Source organism: Rhinoderma darwinii (genome assembly GCF_050947455.1).
Source record: "Rhinoderma darwinii isolate aRhiDar2 chromosome 5 unlocalized genomic scaffold, aRhiDar2.hap1 SUPER_5_unloc_54, whole genome shotgun sequence".
Lineage (NCBI taxonomy): Eukaryota > Metazoa > Chordata > Amphibia > Anura > Rhinodermatidae > Rhinoderma > Rhinoderma darwinii.
This window is the reverse complement of record NW_027461814.1, coordinates 138,804-162,790: the sequence shown is the minus strand read 5'-3', so window position 1 is coordinate 162,790 and position 23,987 is coordinate 138,804. Positions and strand designations below refer to the sequence as shown.

The 23,987-nt window shown below is 41.9% G+C and overlaps 1 protein-coding gene across 1 annotated transcript in view; it reads left to right on the top strand.

The window, feature by feature from the left end:
• LOC142696317 (uncharacterized) overlaps nt 1–23,367 on the top strand; it is a 28,316-nt gene extending 4,949 nt beyond the window's left edge. Inside the window, exons 2-7 of the mRNA XM_075847648.1 lie at nt 17,532–17,697; nt 18,043–18,212; nt 18,536–18,713; nt 19,460–19,494; nt 22,079–22,158; nt 22,970–23,367. Of these exons, the coding sequence (XP_075703763.1) occupies nt 17,532–17,697; nt 18,043–18,212; nt 18,536–18,713; nt 19,460–19,494; nt 22,079–22,158; nt 22,970–23,367 (1,027 nt within the window). The remainder of the gene's footprint in view (nt 1–17,531; nt 17,698–18,042; nt 18,213–18,535; nt 18,714–19,459; nt 19,495–22,078; nt 22,159–22,969) is intronic.
• The last annotated feature ends 620 nt before the right edge of the window (nt 23,368–23,987 follow it).

Below are 23,987 nucleotides of genomic sequence, written 5' to 3'. Positions count from 1 at the left end.
GAAATTATTACCACATAAAGTCAAACATGTCAGATTTGAAAAATGGGGCTCTGTCAGGAAGGTCAAAAGTGGCCAAAGAGGTCCCACCTCTGGGACCCGCACCTATCTTAAGAACGGGGCCCCCTAAACCATGTTCTACCTCTTTCTCGCTGCCTCCCGGACATTTCCTGACTTCAATGTCGGGAGTTACAAAAAAAAGCATAGTTTGCTGAGTTACACTGTTTCCGTAAGTCCCATAGAACCGAATGGTAGTTACGGAAGCAGCGTAGCTCGCATGCTACGCTGCTTCCGTAACTGCCATTCACTACTATGAGAATTATGGAAAGTTACAGAGGGTGACTTCCATGAAGTCAGGAAGAGGCTGGGCGGTAGCAAGAGCAAATTTTCAAATTTCATTTTTTTTTGCAGAAATTCATTTTTAATCTATTTTTTTTGTAACACAGAAGTTTTTACCAGAGAAACGCAACTCAATATTTATTGCCCAGATTCTGCAATTTTTAGAAATATCCCACATGTGGCCCTAGTGCGGTAATGGACTGAAACACAGGCCTCAGAAGCAAAGGAGCACCCAGTGGATTTTGGGGCCTCCTTTTTATTAGAAAATATTTTAGGCACCATGTCAGGTTTCAAGGGCTCTTTCGGTGCCAAAACAGTGGAAATCCACCAAAAGTGACCCCATTTGGGAAACTACACCCCTTGAGGAAATTATCTAGGGGTATAGTGAGCATTTTGACCCCGCAGGTTTTTTGCAGAAATTATTGGAAGTAGGCCGTGAAAATAAAAATCTTCATTCTTTCAAAGATAATGTAGGTTTAGCTAATTTTTTCTAATTTCCACGAGGACTAAAGGAGAAAAAGCACCACAACATTTGTAAAGCAATTTCTCCCGAGTAAAACAATACCCCACATGTGGTTATAAACGGATGTTTGGACACACAGCGGAGCTTAGAAGGGAAAGAGCGCTATTTGGCTTTTGGAGCTCAAATTTAGCAGGAATGGTTTGCGCAGGCCATGTCGCATTTGCAAAGCCCCTGAGGTACCAAAACAGTGAAAACGCCAAAAAAGTGACTCCATTGAGAAAACTACACCCCTTGAGGAATCCATCTAGGGGTGTAGTGAGCATTTTGCCCCCATAGGTGTTTCATAGATTTTATTAGAATTGGGCAGTGAAAACAAAAAAAATCCTTTTTCTTCAATAAGACGTAGCTTTAGCTCCAAATTTTTAATTTTCTCAACAAATAAAGGAAAAAAAGAACACCAACGTTTGTAAAGCAACGTCTCTGGAGTACGGCAATACCCCACACGTGGTCATAAAATGCTGTTTGGGCACACGGCAGGGCTCAGAAGGGAAGGAGCGCCAGTTGCTTTTGGTGTAGAGATTTTGCTGCATTTGGTTTGGTTTCTGGGCGCTATGTTGCATTTGCAAAGTCCCTGTGGGACCAAAACAGTGTATCCCCCCCAGAAGTGACCCCATTTTGGAAACAACACCCTCAAGGTATTCACCTAGGGGTGTAGTGAGCATGTTAACCCCACAGGTGTTTTGCAGAAATTCGTGTGCACACGATGTGGGAGAATGAAAATGGTAATTTTTCCTTAGATACGCCAATATGTGGTGCCCAGCTTGTGCCACCATAACAAGACAGCTCTCAATTATTATGCGGTGTTTCCCTGTTTTAGAATCACCCTACATGTGGCCCTAATCTTTTGCCTGGACATTCGACAGGGCTCAGGAGTGAAAGAGTACCATGTAAAATTGAGGCCTAATTTGGCGACATATAAAGTATTGGTTCACAACTGCAGAGGCTTTGATGTGAAATAATAAAAGAAACCCCTGAGAAGTGACCCCATTTTGGAAACTGCACCCCTCAAGGCATTTATTAAGAGGTGTAGTGAGCATTTTCACCCCACGTGTCTTTTCCATAAACGATCGCGCTGCGGAAGGTACAAATTTAAATTTTTCCCTAGATATGCCAATTCAGTGTCAAATATGTCGTGCCCAGCTTGTGCCACTGGGGACACACACCCAAAAATTGTTAAAAGGGTTCTCCCGGGTATGGTGATGCCATATATGTGGAAGTAAACTGCTGTTTGGGCACACTGTAGGGCTCAGATGGGTGGGAGCGCCATTTGGGTTTTGGAGCGTGGAATTTGCTTGGTAATAGTTTTGTTTGGAGTATCACTGTTGTTTCCGTTTATAATGTGGGGCACATCTGAGCTGGGCAGAGTACATTAGGGGCATAGTCAGGTGGTATAATAATAAGGTAAAAAAAATAATAAAATGATCCATAGATGTGTATTACGCTGTGATCGATCCTTTCTGCACAGGCCGGTGTCGCACTGATAAATGTCCTTCCTTATGCCCCTTTTGGTCCACACTCCGCACCTTTGCAGTTTGGGGAATTTTGCCGGGAAAGTGTTGTCCTGGTATAATACGGGCACCGTCGCTTCCAGCAGATATGTTTGGACCCTCCCCTTCCTGGTTCCCTAATTTTAGTGCCTTGATACATCGCCTTTTGAAACAGAAGAAATGTTCCCCTCGGGCCGGCACAACTGGATAATTTTCTTTCCTGAATCATTGGAGCCTTAACTTATTTTATTTTTTCATAGACGTAGTGGTATGAGGGCTCTTTTTTTACGGGACGAGCTGTAGCTTTTATTGGTACATATTGGGGTACAATCAACTTTTTGATCACTTGTTATCCTTTTTTTGGGAAGCAAGGTGACAAAAAAAAAAGAAATTCTGCCATAGTTTTTTAGTTGTTTTTTTTTTTATACAGCGTTCAACATGCGTTATAAACTACATGTTACCTTCATTCTGCGGGTCAGTACGATTCCGTCGATACCAAATTTATAGAACTTTTTTTATAACTTTTTGCACAATAAAATTACTTTTGGAAAGAGAATGTATTTTTTCTGTCGCCAAGTTGTGAGAGCCATAACTTTTACATTTTTTCGTCGATGCAGCTGTTTTTTGCGAGACGAGGTATAGATTTTATCGGTACCATTTTTGGATACATGCGACTTTTTGATCACTTTTTATTTCAATTTTTGGAAGACAGTGACCAGTAATTATGGCAGTGTTCTTGAGGTTTTTTTTTTACGGCGTTCACTGCGCTGGATAAATAACATAATATTTTTATAGTTCAGGTCGTTACGGTCGCAGCGATACCAAATATGTATGGCTTTATTATTTTTTTCTATAATAAATGACTTGATAAGTGAAAAAGGGCGATTGTGTTTTGTGTTATTATTTTAAACTTTTATTGTATGTTTTACAACTTTTATTTTTACTTTTTTACACTTTTTTTTTACACTTTTCTTTAGTCCCACTAGGGGACTTGAATGTCCAACTGTTTGTTTGATGTTCTAATACATTGCACTACCTATGTAGTGCAATGTCTTGGAACTGTCAGTTGTTCACTGACAGCAAGCCGATCAGGCTCCGCCTCTGGGCGGGGCCTAATCAGCTTACGTAATGGCAGACAGGAGCCCATTGTTAGGGCTCCTGTTGCCATAGTAACAGTCGCCAGCCTTGCCATCGCATGGCAAGGCTGCCGATTTTCTACAAACCTCTAGGATGCAGCGATCACAATGGATCGCTGCATCGAAGGGGTTAATGCCAGGAATCGGAGCTAGCTCCGGTTCCTGGTGATAGATCGGGGTGTCCGCTGTAACATACAGTGGACACCCACTGCTGATGACGCCAGCTCCGCTTCTGAGCCGGAAGCTAAGGCGGCGCCATCTTGCCGATGGTACCGGAAGCCTCCTGGGCCCCGCCGACGACGAGGCATAGGAGGATTCCGTTACAGGCTGATCGGGAGGTAAGCATTAGCCCTCCGATCGCCTTTGCAGCCACCGGCAACCCAGCAATCACGTTGCTGGGGTGTCGGTGGCTATAAACTCCTCACATGCTGCGATTTCTATTGAACGCAGCATGTGAGGGGTTAATCGGTCGGATCGGAGGCCAGCTCCGGTCCTGGCCGATACCTCAGGGTGCCAGCTGTAACATACAGCTGTCACCCGGCGGTGATGTTGCTGGCTCAGCTCCTGAGCCAGCTTCATCTCCATGATGTACAGTAACGTCAAAATGCGGTAAGACACCGGTTTTAATGACGTTAATATACGTGATCCGGCGGGAAGGGGTTAAAGTGTAACTAAACTACTAAAAAACTTCTGACATGTCATAGTGAAATGTCAGAAGTTTTGAACGGTGGGGGTCCGAGCACTGAGACCCCCATGGATCGCTATAACAAAGTGGCAGAAGGACCGCTGTGCCGCTTAGTTTCTGATCTGCTCTTCTTGAAAAGCCGAGCAAGTGGTGTACCACTCCGAGGAATGACGATCAGAAACGAAGCGGCTTAGCATTCAATCGAGTGCTTTTGCCGCTTCACTTTAGCGATCGGTGGGGGTCTCAGTGCTCAGACCCCCCACCGATTAAAAAGTCTGACATATCACTATGACATGTCAAAAGTTTTATATTAAGAATATATTCTGTGAGAAAAGAGAGAAATAGTAAAAATAAGGGCCAGCACCTATTAGACCCTCGCCCGCCCACCACCCTGTCCCTGATAACGGTATGCGCCGTTTGCATATTGCCAATGCTGCCTGTGGCAGCATATGGCAAATAGTAACAGCCAGGGATCAATCTGAGTGGTCCCTGCAGTGATCTATGTAAGTCTGTTTAGAAAATACAACAAGGACATTGGCTGTCTTCCTCTCCCCTCACTGTAGTTGATCTGTGAGTGAAGAGAGAGACACTATAACCAAATCCTGAGCTGTACAAATGAAGTAAAGTGAAAAAAAACACAAACTTTTCATGTCTGTGCCCCCTGATCACCCCATTTGTGCCCCCTCATCCCCTGTGTGAGCACAAGTGATCAGCCAGTTTTACATATATTTTTTGGCGCTGGATTTAGGAATCTATTTATCTACCTAGTGATAAACTTTTTTTTTTTTTCTTAGTTTGAAAAAAAATACCAAAAAACAAAGAAAATGTTTTTTAGACATAAAACGTAAAAAAACGTAGTAGCCTAATGGTTACAGTTCTACCTAAATAATGGCTCAGAGAAGGTTTACTGTGGAGCAAGCGTACACCTTGATATGCTCCGGCAGTTCAGGCAGCCACACCGACTGCTTCAGAGGTGGAACTTTTTTCAGACAGTGACGGCTCAAGTTATACTTCTACCTCTGGACCCCAGGCCCTATGGTGGTAGAATCAATTGTTGCTGTCAAATCCCCGGTGCAGGGTCAAGTGGTGCAGGGCCTCCCATGTTCTGGGATCCTGCAATTTAATTTACCTCCAGGTCCCGCAACTGTCAGCAATCCCAGGAATAAATGTGGATGTTGCTAATTATACCCCTTTGAACTTCTTCCACATATTTGTCAGTGACCAAGTCCTGGAGTTAATTGTCCAATAGACATATATCTATGCAAGACAGTTTATTGCACAGAAACCCACATCCATCTACTCATCATGGACCCCTACTAGTGTCCCTGAGCTTAATTTTTTTTTAGGCCTAATCTAAATATGGGGTTGGTCAAAAAAACAACTATCCGCTCCTACTGGGCATCAAGAGCTGTCCACACTACCCCTGTATTTGCAGCAGTTATGTCCCGATACCGATATGAATCTATAATGCGCTTCATGCATTTTACAGATACCTCCCAAGTCCCCCAAAGAAATGAACCAAGCTACGGTCGCCTTAATAAATTGAGGCCTTTAATTTCCCTCCTACAAGAATCTTTCGTCAAATTCTACACCCCAGATCAAAATTTATCGGTGGATGAATCCCTGATTAGCTACAAAGACCGTCTTTCATTCCGGCAGTTCATCCCCTCCAAAAGTGCAAAATATGGCGTTAAACTATATAAAGTGTGCTAGAGCACAACAGGTTACACCTGTGGTTTCTTGATCTATGAAGGCAAAGACCGCCAAATTAATCCCCCAGGCTGCCCATAGACAATTGGCACATCTGGCAAAATTGTGTGGGACCTAATGGTGCCATTCCTGCACCAAGGGTACCACGTCTACACTAATAATTTTATAGCAGTGTCCCCCTTTTTAAATCCCTCCATGCTGCAAATACAGGGGCCTGCTAAACAGTCCATAAAAACAGAGTGGGATTCCCAAAGCAATTGGTGTCCAGACGTGTGGAAAGGGGGGCGTCATTCACACTGGTAAGCGAGCAGTTACTTGTAGTAAAGTGGAATGAGAAGAAGGACATCTATATGTTGTCCACTATGCATCCAGGCACCACGGTGGCTGTTAGAGAGAGGGGGCCATCGTGGAAAAGCGTAGGCCTGTCTGTGTGACAGAGTACAATAAATTCATGGGGGTGTAGATCTGTCGGACCAGATGCTTCAACTGTATTTAGTGAAGCGGAAGACCAGGGCCTGGTACAAAAAGGAAGCAATCTACCTAATTCAGATCACTACCTATAATGGGTTTGTACTTTATAAAAAAACACAAGGAACGCTCACCTTCCTCCAGTTCCAGGAGGAGGTTATTGAGCGTCTCCTATTTTACTCCAATGACCCTGCATAACCCTACAAGTCTGACGATGTGCAAAGTCTTTCAGAGCGCCATTTTCTTCACCCCGTCCCTTCCACCGAGACGCAAAGATATCCCCAAAAAAAGGTGCCGGATTTCCAGTAAGCATGGAAGGAGGAGGGATAGTCGATTCTACTGCCCGATGTGCCCATTTCAACTAAATTTAAATTTATATTTTCATTTTAGTTTGTGGGCTTTCCAAGTGGGGAGGAATTCTTTTGGGAGAGGTAGTAGAGTTTATTTATTCAGAAAATATTTTAACCCTTTCATATTTTAGATCATTTTTTTTCTTTTGAACAAAGCTGTTATTTTTATTAATATTTCTAATTGGTGATACGGGCATGATCTTTTTTTTTTATTTGGAGGATCACTAATAATCGAGCTGTTCCTAATCAATACACTATGGGCTTTACTACATTTGGGTTTTCGCAGGACCTCCTGCATCCGACAATGCTTCTGGAAATACTGACATCATTTTGGGGATTAGTGATCCTTTAGGGTATATTCACACGCTTAAAAAAAACGTCTGAAAATACGGAGCTGTTTTCAAGCCAAAACAGCTCCTGATTTTCAGCTGTTTTTTAAGCAACTTGCGTTTTTTGCGGCGTTTTTTACGGCCGTTCTTGGAGCTGTTTTTCTATTGAGTCAATGAAAAACGGCTCCAAAAACGGCTCAAGAAGTGACATGCACTTCTTTTTACGTTGCTTTATTTTACGTGGCCGTTTTTAAAAACGCCCTGTGGGAACGGAACGCCGTTTTTCCCATTGAAATTAATGGGCAGATGTTAGGAGGCGTTCAGCCCCCCGCATGTTTAGACGTTTTTCGGGGCGTTTACGGCTCGAAGAACGGCTGAAAATCGCCTGTGTGAACATACCCTTACTGTTCCTATAGATGGTTTTGGACACTGCCCCTTTATATATACTTTAACCGTTGGTTGTTTTGTGCACATAACAGTTCCTACCTTGCTGGGCAGAATCAGTTGGCACGTTCGTCATATAGGGATTGATGGAGCTAAAGAGACGTTGTACAACCAGTCACTGAAAAAAAAAAACCTTGTCATGACAGCCGTGCAGGTGTTGAGTGAACAGACTCGAGTTTGCAACATAGTTGGATGCATTTTCCTCCATTATTTTTTTTTAAATATTGCCCGTCACTCCAGTATAGTTTATTTTTTCCTCTCTGACTGATTTTATATTAGGACAGAATTCTGTCCACAATGACATCAGATGAGGGACAACTGCTTCTTTAGCAAGCCATAGTCATAAGTACAGGCAAATACGTCTATAGCGACATGCATCCGTTATAAATACACAGCTTCACTTCTCTTTTGCATGCTCACTACACCACTAGATGAATACCTTTAGGGGGTCTAGTTTTTAAAATGGGGTCATTTCTGGGTGTTTTTTTTTTTTGCTCAGGCAGCTCATTGCTTCTAAATGCTTGATATGGGGCCTATAATTTATTCAATTGTGCCCTGAAAGCCTCCATGTGCTCCCTTCCTTTTGGGCCCTGCCATGCGTCCAGGCAGCGTTTTAGGGCCACAATGAGGGTACTTTTGAAAACAGGAGAAACAGCTTGATGGATTTTGGGGTGTGTTTCTTCATTCTCATGTTCGCTTTACAAAGAAATCTGTCTTTACAATGACACATTTGTGTAAAAAGTGGAATTTTATTTTTTTCCACGTGCTTTACATTAAATTTAGCAAAAAACTGTGGGGTCAAAATGTTTGTGGCATCAAAGGGGGTCTAGTTTTCTAAATGGGGTAATTTATGGGGAGTTTCTATCGGTCTAGCAGCTCAAAGCCTCTCCAAATATGCGGTGGGGTCTAAAACATTTTCAAGCAAAATATGTATCCTGAAAGCCTCCAGGTGCTCCCTTCCTTTTGGGCCCTGCCGTGTGTTCAGGCCGCGTATTAGGGCCACAATGGTGGTATTTATGAAGACAGGAGAAACAGGGTGATAGATTTTTGGGTGTGTTTCTTTATTCTCATGTTCGCTTTACAAAGAAATCTGTCTTTACAATAACACGTTTGTGGAAAAAGTGGAATTTTTTTTTTTTTCACCTGCTTTGCATGAGTTCTTACAAAAAAACTGTGGGGTCAAAATACTCACTACACTTCTAGATAAATACCTTAATAGGTATAGTTTTCAAAATGGGGTCATTTGTGGGGGTTTCCATCATTCTGACCCCTATGAGGCCCTGAAAACCTGGTGCAGGAAAACAAAATGTACTTCAAAATGTATGAAATGATTATTAAATTTGTAAGTCTTCTAAATTGTTCAAAATGTATTTTATTTTTTCAAAATTGCTGCTGGAATAGAGTAAAGAGATGGAAATATATATTTAATTAAAAAAATGTACAGTATGTATGTACACATATGTGACATATTGCCAGTTCCAAATAGGGAAAAATGTTAATGTTAATTTTTACAAAATGTCATAAATTTAGATATTTTTTCATTAATTTACACAAATCGTATCAGTCTACTTTTACCAATAAAATAAAGTACAACATGGGACAAAAAAACGATGTCAGAATTCCTTGGATATGCAAAACTATTGCAGAATTATTCTCTGATAAAGTCACACATACCAGATTTGACAAATCTGGCTTGGTCATTAAGGTCCAAACAAGCTTGGTCATTAAGGGGTTAAAGAGAGGTGATACCTTTTTTTTTATTCTTTTTTTTTGTTTCTCTAATAAAACAGTGTGTTTGGTGCAACTTTCTAAATACTTTTTATTAAAAATTATTTTTACTTTTTGAGATACAGCTGCTTTATATCCTGAATAAATAGCGTCTGTATCTAGTGCTAAAACCTGTATCCGTCAGGTTAGTGGCACTGACGGGTACTGTGTCAGCGGGTTGGGGGGGGGGGTCGAATTGCGTGCGAGGGGAGAGAAGGGGGCCCAAGTTGTGTCAACAGCCCAAGGCACAGGGTACACTTAATCCGCCACTGCTGAGTGACCACACCCAGCACTCTGGGTCAAGTCATATAACATTGTAACAATATGCAGCCCATTATTGCCCCAGATATACTACAGTAGTTTGGGAAATTTTACTGGGAAAGTGTTGCCCTGGTATAACACGGGTGCCCTCGCTTCCAGCAGATGTGCTATGTCCCTTCCCTTCCTAGTTCCTAAATACTAGGGCCCTGAAACTGAAGGAATGTTCCCCTCTGGTCTTCAGATCGGGATGTTTTTTCATCGCCGCATTACTAGTGCCATAACTTTTTTATTTTTCGGTTGATGGAGCAGTGCGCGGGCTTGTTTTTTGTGAGACAAGCTGTAGATTTTATTGGTACCATTATGGGACATATACGACTATTTGATCACTTTTTATTTCATTTTTAGAAGAGGAAATTACCAAAACATGCCTATTCATCGCACAATATGTTGTGCCCCTGGAGAATCTAACCCCATAAATTGTTAAGCGGGTTCTCCCGGGTATGGTAATGCCTTACTTGTGGCCATAAATTGCTGTTTGCAGCTCCTTCAGCTCCTTCAACTTTCCCTCACCTCATAACATTAACCCTTTCCCTACCAGGACGGTCATGTCGGCTTCCCTTAAGCCTGCAGCTGCGTCCAGCCTCTTCTGGAGGGTGCCAGCTGTATAATACAGCTGTCACCCCGCGGTGATGGTGCCGGCTCTGCTTCTGAGCCCGCACCATCACTGCGCCGTACATCTACGGCGCTTTGCGGGAAGCACCTCCCGACAGCGCCGTACATGTACGGCGCATGTCGGGAAGGGGTTAATGGTGGACAAGCTTGTAAGGGCTGTTTGCATGGAGTAATAACCCCCACTACCCTAATACTGCTATTTAGATATGATTTATGGAGGAATGTGTTGTATTATATATATATATATATCTCTATCAGTATATTTATGTACTGAATGGCCACTTTCTTAGAGACACCTGCACTTTCACGGTTAGAGCTTCCCTTTATGAAAATTAGACATTAGTCATTAGACCCTGCGGTGCAGCATTAGATCAAGTATTTGTATGATGAGAAAAACCACTGTGCTCACTATTTAGCAATGTTGATTTCTACTTTATTCAGCATAAGCAGTAGTGGGATGTGGAGTGTTAACCTACGGCAGTTTCACGTGTACCCTTATACTTTGTAAAGGCCTCGGCGTTATATAGAAACAAGGCAACTTTAAATCGTACATTACAGTGATACATAAGACACAACAAATGTTTGGACAGAGTCTACGCAGTTACATCTGTATAAGATGAATAGAATAACATACTTTAACTTAAAAAATGCACTTAGATCTTTGCGATCAATAAGACCTAATGGAACGAGGGCTTCCGCCTGTAAGATCAATTTCTGCCTCTTTTTTGAAGCAAAAGGTTATGTCTATTCCCCCCTGTGAAAGCGTGTTTAATGCACAAAATGCCCGCAATCCACATTCCCCTGGGATTACCTCCATGATATGTAAGCATGCGTTCACTAAAAGGAGGAGATCCCTACCTTGTACCCAATAGATCGTACATGCTGCCTGAATCTCTTGAATATCGGGTGGATGGTCCTCCTGATGTAATAGAGATTACAGGGACACATGACAATACACACAACAAATTCGGTTCTACAGATGTTATCCACTTTAGTCGTCAAGCCTCCTAATTTCAATCCTTGCACGATTGAGTTGGCTGCAGAATCTGCAGTGTCCAGATCTATAATCTCCTCTCGGAGCCAACTCAATCGTGGAAAGAACCTGAAATAAGGAGGGAAACTATAGTCACACAGTTTAACCGCTTCCCGACCGCCCACTGTATATTCACGTCGGCACTTGCTGGGCTCTGTGCAGTGCCGACTTGAATTCACGGTGGGTGTTAAAAGCGCGATCCGGGTGTCTCAGAGTAGCGCTGACACCCGGATCGCGCTGTTATCACCTGCCTCTGGTCCCGGAGATATGATCGGGACCTGATTAGTTCAGGTCCCGGTCATGTGATCGCAGGGAAAGTGTGTTGTAGCAACGAACTGGAAAGTTTGTTGCTATAACAAAGTGGAAAGTTTGTTGCTACAACAAACTTTCCCGGGGACCGATTGCGGGTGCTGCAGTCGGTTATAAGGCAGAACCGGGGGCCATATAACAGCCCCCGGGTCTGCCATGCACAGCAGCCTATGAGAACCAGCCGGATGCTGGTTCTCATAAGCTTCCTGTCAGTGTGACTCTCAGCGTCACACTGACAGTTTATAATACGTTACACTACCTAGGTAGTGTAATGTATTATAGCAGCGATCAGTGCTGCCAGGCTTCAAGTAAAAAGTAAAAAATAAAGTAATAAAAAAGTTTTATAAAAGTGTAAAAACAAGTTATAAAAGTTACAAAAAAAAAGAATGCTTTTTTCCCTATAATAAGTCTTTTATTATAGGAAAAAAATGAAAATGTTAAAAAAAAGTACACATATTTGGTATCACAGCGTTCGTAACGACCCAAACTATAAAACTATAATATTATTTTTCCCGCACGGTGAACACCGCAAAAAAAAATAAATTAAAAAACAATGTCAAGAATCACTTTTTTTTGGTCATCAACCCTCCCAAAATATAGAATAAAAAGTGATCAAAAAGTCGCATGTACCCCAAAATAATACCAATAAAAACTACAACCTGTCCCGCAAAAAACAAGCCCTTACACCGCTTTTTTGACGGAAAAAATATAAAATTATGACTCTCAGAATACACAAAAAATAAATAATTTCATCAAAGTGATTTTATTGCGCAATCGCCACAAAACATAAAAAACCTATATACATATGGTATCGCCGTAATCGTACCGACCCGCAGAATAAAGTAAAATGTCATTTATACCGCACGGTGAACACTGTAAAAAAAATATACGAAAAACATTGTCAGAATTCATGTTTCTTTGTCACTTTGCTTCCAAAAAAATCTAATAAAATGTGATTTAAAAAAATCACATGTACCCTAAAATGGTACCAATGAAAAGTACAGATTGTCCCGCAACAAATAAGCCCTCACACGGCTCCGTTGGAGAAAAAATAAAAAAGTTCTGGCTCTCAGAATATGGCGATGCAAAATGTGCAGAGTGTTCCAAAAGCGGATAAGATTGGGCACCATTTATCAGTGCGACACCGGCCACATATCTGCGAATTATTATTTATGTACCCCATTATTATACCCTCTTATTATGCCCTGATGTACTCCGCACAGATTACATATACCCCCACATCATAAACTGAAATACCAGCAAAACCCCAAACAGAACAGTTACCAAGCAAAATCTGCGCTCCAAAAGCCAAATGGTGTTCCCTCCCCCCACAGCGTGCCCAAACACCAGCTTACGTCCACATATATGACATTTTATATCTGGGAGAACCCGCTCAACATTGTATGAGGTATTTGTCTTCAGTGGCACAAACTGGGCACAATATATTGTACATTAAAATGGCATATCAGTGGAAAATTTTAATTTTCACTTTGCACCATCCGCTGCGCATTAACGCCTTGGCGCACCACGACTTAATAGCATGTCGTGGTGCGAGGGGTTATTTATGGAGCGGGCTCATGCGCTGTGCACGCTCCATATTCTGCAGGTGTCAGCTGTGTATTACAGCTGACACCCGGGACTAACGGACAGGAACAGCGATCGCGCTGTTACAGGAGCCTGTATAATGACATTATACTGCAATACATTAGTATTGCAGTGTATTGTACCAGCGACCTAATGATCGCTCGTTCCAGTCCCCTAAAGGGACTTTTGGGAGGTTTCCACTGTTTTGGTACCTCAGGGGCTTTGCATATGCGACATGACACCCGAAAACCATTCCAGCTAAATTTGAGCTCCAAAAGCCAAATATTGTTCCTTCCCTCCTGAGTCCTGCCGTGGGTCCAAACAGCAGTTTATTACCACATATGGCGTATTGCTGTAATCAGGACAAATTGCTTTACAAATTTTGGGGTAATTTTTCTCCTTTATTCATTGTGAAAATTAAAAATTTCTATGTATTTTCAGAAAAAAGTAGATTTTCATTTTCACGGCCTAATTCCACTAAATTCAGCAAAAAAACTGTGGGGTCAAAATGCTAACTATACCCCTAGAACAATTCCTTGAGGGGTGTAGTCTTCAAAATGGGGTCAGTTTTGGGGGGATTCCACTGTTTTGCTTACTCCAGGGCGTTGCAAACGCGATATGGAACTGAAAACCAATCCAGCAAAATCTGCGCTTCAAAATCCAAATGGCGCTCCTTCCCTTCTGAGCTCTGCCGTGGGTCCAAACAGCAGTTTAGTACCACATATGGGGTATTGGCGTGAAGTAGCTTTACAAGTTCTGGGGTGCTTTTTAATCTTTATTCCTTGCAAATATTATTTTTTTTAATATTTTTTCAGAAAAAAAAGTAGATTTTCACTTTCACAGACAAACTTCAATAAATATAGCAAAATACCTGTGGGGTCAAGATGCTAACTATACCCCTAGATAAATTCCTTGAGGTGTGTAGTTTCCAAAACCGTCTCACTTTTGGGCGATTTCCACTGTTTTGGCACCACAAGACCTCTTCAAACCTGACATGGTGCCTAAAATATATTCTAAAAAAAGGAGGCCCCAAAATCCACTAGGTGCACCTTTGCTTCTGAGGCCGGTATTTCAGTCCATTATCACACTAGAGCAGACATGGGCAAACTACGGCCCGCGGGCCACATACGGCCCGTTAGGCTTTTTAATCCGGCCCGCCGAACTTGTCCAAGATATATCCGTCCTCAGCAGCTGCTAGTTCGCGCAGGAGGACGGATATATCCGTCCTGTGATCGCGCGGGTACTGACAGTTTACCCACGCGATCAGCGGCAGGAGCACGGCTGTTATACACAGCCTGGCTCCTGCTTCAACTGCCGGAATCGAAGCACGCGCCGATTCCGGCAGTTTAACCCATTAAATGCCGCTGTCAACAGTGACAGCGGCATTTAATGTGTTTGACAGAGGGGAGAACTCCCTCTGTCTCCCGATCGGCGCCCCCGCAAACAAATCGCGGGTCGCCGTCGGGTTTCCATGACAGCCGGGGGTCTAACAAAGACCCCCAGGTCTGTCTTCAGCATCTGCCTGTTAGGCGATGCCAGAGGCATGACCTAACAGGTTGCCTGTCAGTTTTACACTGACAGGCAATAATGCTTTGGTATACGAAGTATACCAAAGCATTATATATGCGATCGGCACATCGCATAGTGAAGTCCCCTGGTGGGACTAAAAAAAAAAAAGTAAAACCGTTAAATAAAGTTTGTGAAAAAAAAATAAAAAAAATTACAGTCAAAGTCAAATAAAACTACTTTTTTGCCCCAAAAAGTGGTTTTATTTAATAAAACGGTCAAAACAAATCACACATACACATATATGGTATCCCCGCGATCGTAACAACTTGACCAATAAAATGAACACATTAATTAAACCGCCGGATGAACGGCGTCCAAAGAAAACGCAAAAAACAACGGCAAAATTCTCTCTTTTCTCCCATTCCCCCCATAAAAAATAAAATAAAAGTTCATCTATAAGTCCTATGTACCCCAAAATAGTACTAATGAAAACTACACATTGTCCCGCAAAAATCAATCCCATGTACGGCCACATCGACGGAAAAATAAAAAAATTACGCCTCTTGGAACGCGGCGATGCAAAAACAAGTAATTTTTTTCTAAAAGGGTTTTTATTGTGCAAACGTAGAAAAAACATATAAAACCTTTACACATTTGGTATCCCTGTAATCGTGCCGACCCATAGAATAAAGTTAACATGTTATTTACGCTGCATAGTAAACGGCGTAAATTTATAACGTGAAAATTAATGCTGGAATAGCTGCTTATTTTCAATTCTCTCCTAAAATAAAGTTAATAAAAGTTAATCAATATGTTATAAGCATCTAAAAATGGTACAATTACAAAATACAACTCGTCCCGGAAAAAACAAGCCCTTATACGGCTATGTCGACGGAATAAAAAAAGAGTTACGACTCTTGGAATGCGACCGTGGAAAAACAAAAAATAATCCTTGGTCATTAACGTGCAAAATGGCCCGGTCATTAAGGGGTTAATGTGGCGCGTATTTCTCTTTATTTCACTTTAATTTTCACTTCGTTTCACGTCACCATTAAGCCCTCCGGTTTTCAAAGAGTACAATATCAGCCGTCACTTTGCCACGAAGCATGCAAACTATGCTAGCAAGCAGTCAACACAAGAACGGGCGGCTACTGCTCAGAGGTTGGCAGCTAATTTACAGAGTCAACAGAACTTTTTTCTTGATAAATCACAGTGCGTATGTTATTTTAATCTATTTACATTTCCTCCTCCCAGTATCTGCGAAATAGTATGTAAATGCCATATCTTGCATATTCCTTGAGACAAATTTATTAACTGATAAGGGCTATTTTTCACATTTGAAAGACAGTTAATAAATTGGGTTGTAGTGTTCTTACTGTGCTATGAGGTTTGCACACACTACATTTAATGCTTTAGTATATCCGGCCCAAACACTCCCTCCAAATGCTCCTGGCCCGGCCCCTCTGTCAAATTTTAGAACCCATTGTGGCCCGCGAGTCAAAAAGTTTGCCCACCCCTGCACTAGAGCCACATGTGGGATATTTCTAAAATCTGCAGAATCTGGGCAATAAATATTGAGTTGCATTTCTCGGGTAAAACCTTCTGTGTTACAGAAAAAAATGTATTACAAATGAATTTGTAAATTTGTAAATTTCACCTCTACTTTGCTTTAATTCCTGTGAAGTGCCTAATGGGTTAAGAAACTTTCTGAATGCTATTTTGAATACTTTGAGGGGTGCAGTTTTTAATATGGGGTGATTTATGGGGTCTATCTAGTACATAAGGCCCTCAAAGCCACTTCAGAACTGAACTGGTCCCTGTAAAAATAGCCTTTTGAAATTTTCTTGAAAACGTGAGAAATTGCTGCTAAAGTTCTAAACGTTGTAACGTCCTAGAAAAATAAAATAATGTTCAAAAAACAATGCAAATATAAAGTAGACATATGGAATATATAAAATAGTAACTATTTTGTGTGGTATTACTATCTGTTTTACAAGCAGATACATTTAAAATGAGAAAAATCATAATTAACTCTTTCAGCACCCTGGACAGTGACTATCTCCTGACGTCGCGTACCGGAATTTTTTTTGCCGGGTTCGGCCAAAACGAGTTCGGCCGAACCCGGTGAAGTTCGGTTCGATTGTCCGGGTTCGCTCATCTCAAAGACACTCCATTTGGATGTTTGGAAACAGAAAAGCACGTGGTGCTTTTCTGTTTACATTCATCCTTTTGACAGCTGGTGCGCTGTTTCAGTCGGTTCGCACGGAAGTGCTTCCATGCGACCAGCGTGGTTTTCACGCACCCATTGACTTCAATGGGTGCGTGATGCGCGAAATACGCGGAGATATTGAGCATGTCGCGCTTTTTGCGCAGCTGACAAACGCTGCGCAAAAAGCACGGACTGTCTGTACTGCCCCATAGACTTGTATTGGTCTGTGCGTGGCGCGTGAAAACCACGCGGCCCGCACGGACCCAATACACGCTCGTGTGAATCCCCCCTTATTACCACATAAAGAGACACATGTCAGATTTGAGAAAATGGGGCTGGTCATGAAGGTCAAAATGAGCTCGGTCTTGAAAGGGTTAAGTTGTTATGATGGTCCTCAATGGTTGCTTCTAGCAAAAACAGAGACGACATTATACTTTATAGTTCTGTCTGCCAAGTTCCTGGATCCTATAAGACATCCATACAGAATATGTGCACACTGATTCCAACTAATGTACTTACCATTTGTTTTCATCCTGATGGAATAAATGGGATCTGTCAGAGGAGACATTGTTTATTTATTGTATTGTTTCCATGTATAGTAGATGCAGTATACAGAATACATTCAGCTTTCTCTTTAAAGTCACTGCTAATGCTGCATGTACAATAATGATCCAGTCATTCAATGTTCTCATTTTCCTAATTATTTATTCAACTTTTAGGGCCGCCGATGACGAATCGGAAGAACGCCTCCAAAGGGAAGGCAGACAGTTCAGTGACCATCTTATAAACCCAGTGATCACCGATGTCCCTGACTTTAAGGAGAGATTATCTGGAGAACTGGTCTTCCTGAAAACATCCCAGATCGTCCATGGAATCTTCTCTGAGGTAATTGCAGTTCTATGTATCTGACCAGCAGGTTGTATATGAAGAGATGATTGTATATGGACGAGTGTTATTTTCATAGATGCTTTATGAATGTTATCAGTGAATATATTCAGAGTAATATTGGTCATACATCTTCCATATGTTCTGTCTGATCTCCTGGTTGGGCTGAGAATGAAGCTCTGCTGTGAGAGAAGTTGTAGATCTGTCCAGTACATTGTACAGCACTGTCCTCTGTATACAGCAGTGGTGACTAGTAGCTGTATACAGAGGTTAGGATAGGGAAGGCTATATATAAAACCAGTGTATACTCCCAGTGTGTAATTCTGTCTCCATTTACTTACGCAGCTGATTAAAAAAGAGAAGATCGGACAAAAGAGGGAGAAAATTATCGAGTTTAGGAGAGCGCCTCTAATAACAGTGCTGGCTGTAATATCAAGGCAGCAGGATTCATTTCTGGCGGAGGAACTCCTATGGATAGATTACAACCCTCTAATGGATGAATTCATGCCTAGAAGGTAAGGGATCATGGGAATTATATATCCTTCCATATGTCCACTAAACTGATCACATTACCATAGAAAACCTCACTAATTTTGCAGTAATGCATCATATGGTATATTGCCACAAGTCTTATCTACTATAAATCTCAATATACTTTGTGTTATAACAGCCCCCTCCCCCATAATGAGCTGTGTAATATGTGGTGCTGTCTAAATAAAGGCTGATAATAATAATATGAACTATAATGTAGTAAGAATTATAACTTATAATATAGAGAAATTGTTCCAACAATGATTCTCCGCTAAATCTTATTCTCTGTCTTCTTCATTTCCTGCAGGATGTGGCCGGTGTCCAAAATCAAGATGGCCACAAAACAGCTTCACCAATTATATCAAATTGTGTCTGTGGAAACTGAAGGAGAACATTTATTTCACGTTCATTCCCCAAAAGGAGAACGTGACAAAACCTTCCTTCAGTGGGAATATATAATCCATCACATCAACCAGCAGGAACCTGTGAGTCAAGATTTTATCCACTGAATTACTGGGGTTTTGTAGGTTTAGTGATGGAAAAGGAGAAATTGATGGCACAGAACAAAGAGACTTGTATTAGGACGTTCTGGTGAAGTCTAATGGAGATTGAAGGCCTTCTCCTGTATCTTTGACATAATGTTTCCTGCAGCTCAGCCGCTCATGCTTTATTAGGGTATGTTCACACGTACACGTCCGTAACGGCTGAAATCACGGAGCTGTTTTCAGGAGAAAACAGCTCCGCAATTTCAGACGTAATGGCAAGTGCAAGCGCTTTTCGCGGACGTAATTGGAGCTGTTTTTCCATTGTGTCAATGGAAAATGTCTCCAATTACGTCTCAAGAAGTGACAGGCACTTCTTTGACGCGGGCGTCTTTTTTACACGCCGTCTTTTGACAGCGGCGCGAGTAAATAAAATGACCGTCGGCACAGAACATCGTAAAACCCATTCAAATGAATGGGCAGATGTGTGCCGATGCTTTGGAACCGTATATTCGGACGTAATTCGGGGCTAAAACGCCCGATTAACGTCCGTAAATAGGGTGTGTGAACCCAGCCTTAATAATAATAGTAATAGTAATAACCTTCATTTCTACAGCAGGTATAATATATTCCACGGGACAAATGAGCGGCCCCTGCCCGTTAGCGCTTACAATCTAGAGATGCCGGATTGTGGGGTTCCTTGTATGTCACAAATAGGAACTAACGTCTTTATTCATTGTCTTTCACAGTTTCATCTTGATGACATATTATCTGCAGATACAAGGTATGTTATTTATTTCACTCTCATCATTTTATTTTATGTCTTTTTTACGTTTTGTGCTGGGACATGTAGACCCCACAGGTTATATTAATAAATGAGGCCCTAGAGGCTGAGTCAGGACAAGGTACCATTTTTTTAATTAAAACATAGTATAAATTTAAACCCCAAGTATGAGAAATAGGGTAACATAAAATTCAGTAAAAGAAAGGACTGTGTCTCCAGAAGTTGTTCTATAACAGGGGTCGGGAACCTATGGCTCGCGAGCCAGATATGGCTCTTTTGATGGCCGTATCTGGCTCGCAGACAGGGCTCCTACCTGTCTATGGGAGGGATGCACGTTGCAGCCGCACAGCTCAGTATAGTACACATGACTATGAGAGCGGGGCTGCGGCTGTGTAATTCAGCCACAGCCCCGCTCCTGAGTCCTGACATATGCGCGCGGGGTCAGCATCATGTGATGCGGCCGGCGCTGCACTAATGATCTGCGGCATTGAAGACAGAACATGGCGGGCACGCTACACAGCACCCCCATGTTGTCTTCAGTGCCTGAACTGCCGCTCATTAGTGCAGCGCCGGCCGCATCTCCTCATGCTGACCGCGCGCGCACTTCCTGTCAGGAGCGGGGCAATGGCTGTATTACACAGCCGCAGCCCCGCTCTATAACGCCGGAGATCAGAGAACCTCTCATCTCCGCCGTTATTCCCGTGAATGCTGCGATCACAGCTGACTGCAGCATTGAGGGGAAAGTGAGAAGGGGGGATGCCCCTGGATCGCATCACAGGGAATTCCTGTGACGCGATCGAGGGCCATACCATATATGGGCAGACAGCCCAGGGTCTATTGACGGACCCCAGGGCTGTCTGACCATATCTCTTGTTGTTAGGATATACCCAAGTATGTCCTAACAACAGCCTGTGTGCTATCTGTCCACAGGCTAATGTACTGGCACATATCTGATATATGTCAGTACATTAAAGTTTAAAAATAAAGTAAAAACAAAGTATGGTTACATTTTTAAAAAAATATACACCTTCACCTTTTTTTACAATAAACATTAAAATAAGTCTCAATACATAAAATACACACATTCAGTAATGGCGCGGACAACAATGTTTTTGCATCATTTATGATGTGTACGCTGTAAAAAAATGAAATAAACACGGCTTTCATTCACTTATTAATGTGAGGCGCGAGGTGCGATGAATTTACCCTCCATGTTCCTCACATTAATAGTAATTAACCCCATCATGTACCTCGCCTATCTGCGCATGCGCGAGTTCAAAGAGACAGAGAGTCCTGGGTCCTGCCGCCGATGGCCATAGTGAAGCGCTCCTGCACGAAATGGTGAGTATATCTTAAATTCTATATTTTAAGGGTAAAAGTTGGGGGTCGTCTTATACGCCCAGTCGTCTTATACGCCGACATATACGGTAGTTCTTTGATGGCCTGATAAGCATTGGCGGCAGTGGTGAGCGGCAGGGAGCATGGACTACATTTCCCATAACTCCCTGCATAGCCGCGCCGTCTGCAAGCACGCACCTGCGTCCCCTAGTGAAGCGGCATCTGCCTCCTCCCTTGTGTCTCCCTTGGACGTTCCAGAAACCCCTGGCTGTGCTGCTGCTTTGAAGGTGAACATTATAACATGGAAATTGTTACACAGCCTCATGGTCAGCAGCAGTGAGCTGCATCAATAAAGGGGCTGTGTAATACAGTGTGTCCCACCAACCCCCCCTTCCCACTTCACCCCTGAAAATAATCCCACATAATCCATAATATAGCCCCCCCCCCCAAAAAAAAATAAAAATATGGCCTTAAAAAACATCTGCCACCCATATTACACTCTTGGGGGCTTTAAATTAATCTCTTGTGGGCATAAGAAACTGATTTAAAGGACCACTATCAGGGCAAAAATCTGTTCTGAGCGCTTTATTACAGCTCTGGAGGTCTCCCAGATGGGTCTGAGCCTCTCTTTTTTGTTCATTTTCTGTAAGACCAACACTTTTAAAAGGGCCACTGACAGATACAATTGCTCCAGCGGTCACTTAGTACACAAAGGAGTGTTCCTCTCTGCTGCACTAAGCCACCGCTGGACCTAAACAATAATTCGCTGTAAAATAATAAAATAGATAATTGACATAACTGACAATGCGTTGTGTGACATGTCCAACATTCCAGCTTCTTTCTTCTGCGAATGCCTCAAAGCTGGCATTCTCTCAACATCAGGTGGGAAGAATGCCAGCTTCCAGTCATGCGCAGGAAAAAGAAGAAGCCAGACTGCTGGACTGATGTCATGCATCGCAAGCTCACAATGTAAGTTATTTATTTAATTTTTTTACTGCTAATTACCATTGTTTCAGTCCAGTTGTGGCTTTATACAGCAGGGAGGAGCATTCCTTGCTGTACTAAGTGAACATTGGAGCGATTGATCTGTCAATGGCCCTTTAAACATATTGTACGGCTCTCGCGGAATTATATTTCAAAATATGTGGCGTTTACGGCTCTCTTAGCCAAAAAGGTTCCTGACCCCTGTTCTATAACATGCAATAATTCACATATCTTTTCATTTTTCCTTTTTTGCACTTCACAGGTCAATGGATTGGAAATTCAATGAAAAGATCCGTAATATCGATCCTGAATGCTGGATAGAAGAGGAGAATATAAAGAGAAGTAAGTCATCTTTTATAGTGTGTATGGTGTCTGTACATCAAGCTCTTATAGAAAGTGTGACTGCAGTTATTCCGTCTTCTCCTGGATAAGACGCTGCTTCCTATGTGAATGTCATGTGAACAGAAGGTGCTACAAGACGAAGTAATATGCAGGAGTTTAGTATCGGAACCTGATTACTTTACACAACCCGGGTAATAAAGGGGGTTACTGATTAAGGGGTCCCCCTCTATTATGTCCATATGCCCTAATAAATCTTATATGTGCATCGCTGAATACGCCGTTCTCTTCAGAAGAATACACAGGGGGTCTAAATCTAATTTAGAGGAAAAATACAATGCTGCTGCTCATGGAAACCAATCATATCTCTGCTTTCATATTTTAACCTTCAATAGTACAATGGAAACTTAAATTTGATTGGTCGCCATAAACAAAGTCAGCTGTTCCTACCTACAATTGTTTATATACATTATTCCTGTATCCTTCTGGGTGGCCCACAATATTTACTAGAATATTACTGGAGCTCGTCCTCACTCAGCGATAGTGATGTACACTGCACCCCACCATACACGTAACCTGTGTGTACAAAAATTCCAGGATTTAGGCATGATGAGGTTAAAAATGCAATAGGCCCTCAAAACCACAGCATTCACCAACAGTTGTGTAAATGGGTAGTCATAACTATCCATTCACTGCACAAAAAATTAACCAACACTGCAAAGTGTGAACGAGGCATAGTTTATATATTGTAGGTATATAAAGGTATTGCAGGTACTTTGTGTTGCGGCTTTATAATTGTGTTATTTTGTTTTAGGGGGCTGGCTAAGAATGAGTGATGATATCAGATATTGGTGGAAAGTTGCTAAATCTAAAATCTCTGGAAAGAAAGTCACTCAAGAAAAAAGTAGAGAGAGCAAAGAAAGATTAGAAAGCATTAAAGAACCCTCCTCTTCTACATCATCTCAACCAGAGATCTCAGACCCAGAGCCCACCATGCAGGATGACCTTACAGAGCTAGTCCTGAAAGAGGTAGAAGATCCTAAGGAAAACATCAACTTATTAAGATCTGAGGAGCAGGACCTGAGAGAGAGGATCATAGAAGTGCAGAATGGACAGATTGTGAGACCACGCTCAAATCTCAGGTTAATATATGACAATGATTATACAACAACTTGGAGACTATCTGGCTGGTGGGAAATGATCAGCCTATAATTCTGCTTTATCAGAGGGTTACAAAATCAGCCCCTTCCATCCGCTTTCAGGAATCTGTTGGGAGAATTTTCCATTCTTATCAATAAAAATTCAATGATTCATCTGAATAAGTGCTTCTTTTATTCTTGCGGCAAGGAGACAAATGGCAGATCAGCAGTTGTCTGAGCTTCATCACATAAGCACACGTTTATATAGGCTTTAACCACAACCAGGTGACATTTTGCACATGACAGTGAGTATCTTACACAAAATACTAGTCTAATGCAGTTTTGCTTCATATAGCATATTTTGACACTAACAACTGAAACTGGGATAAAGTTGAACTTCCTTAAAGTCCATCTGTCTCTATTGAGAAATCCAACTGCCCCAAACTTGAAAGCAAAGCATATTTAACACTTTATCAGAAAAATCATTTCCTGAGAAGCTCTACATAGCTCAGTGTATATTTCATTTCATTGCATCAAATAAGCATACATTTTAAATAAAACTTTCCTAACAGAATCTCAAAAAACCTAATGTTTACAATTCAAAAGTGCAAAGCAGGAAAAACAATCAAAAGTTCTTTGCAAATATCAGAACTTCCCGCACCGACCCGCACCATGTGTGCAAAAAGTAACATC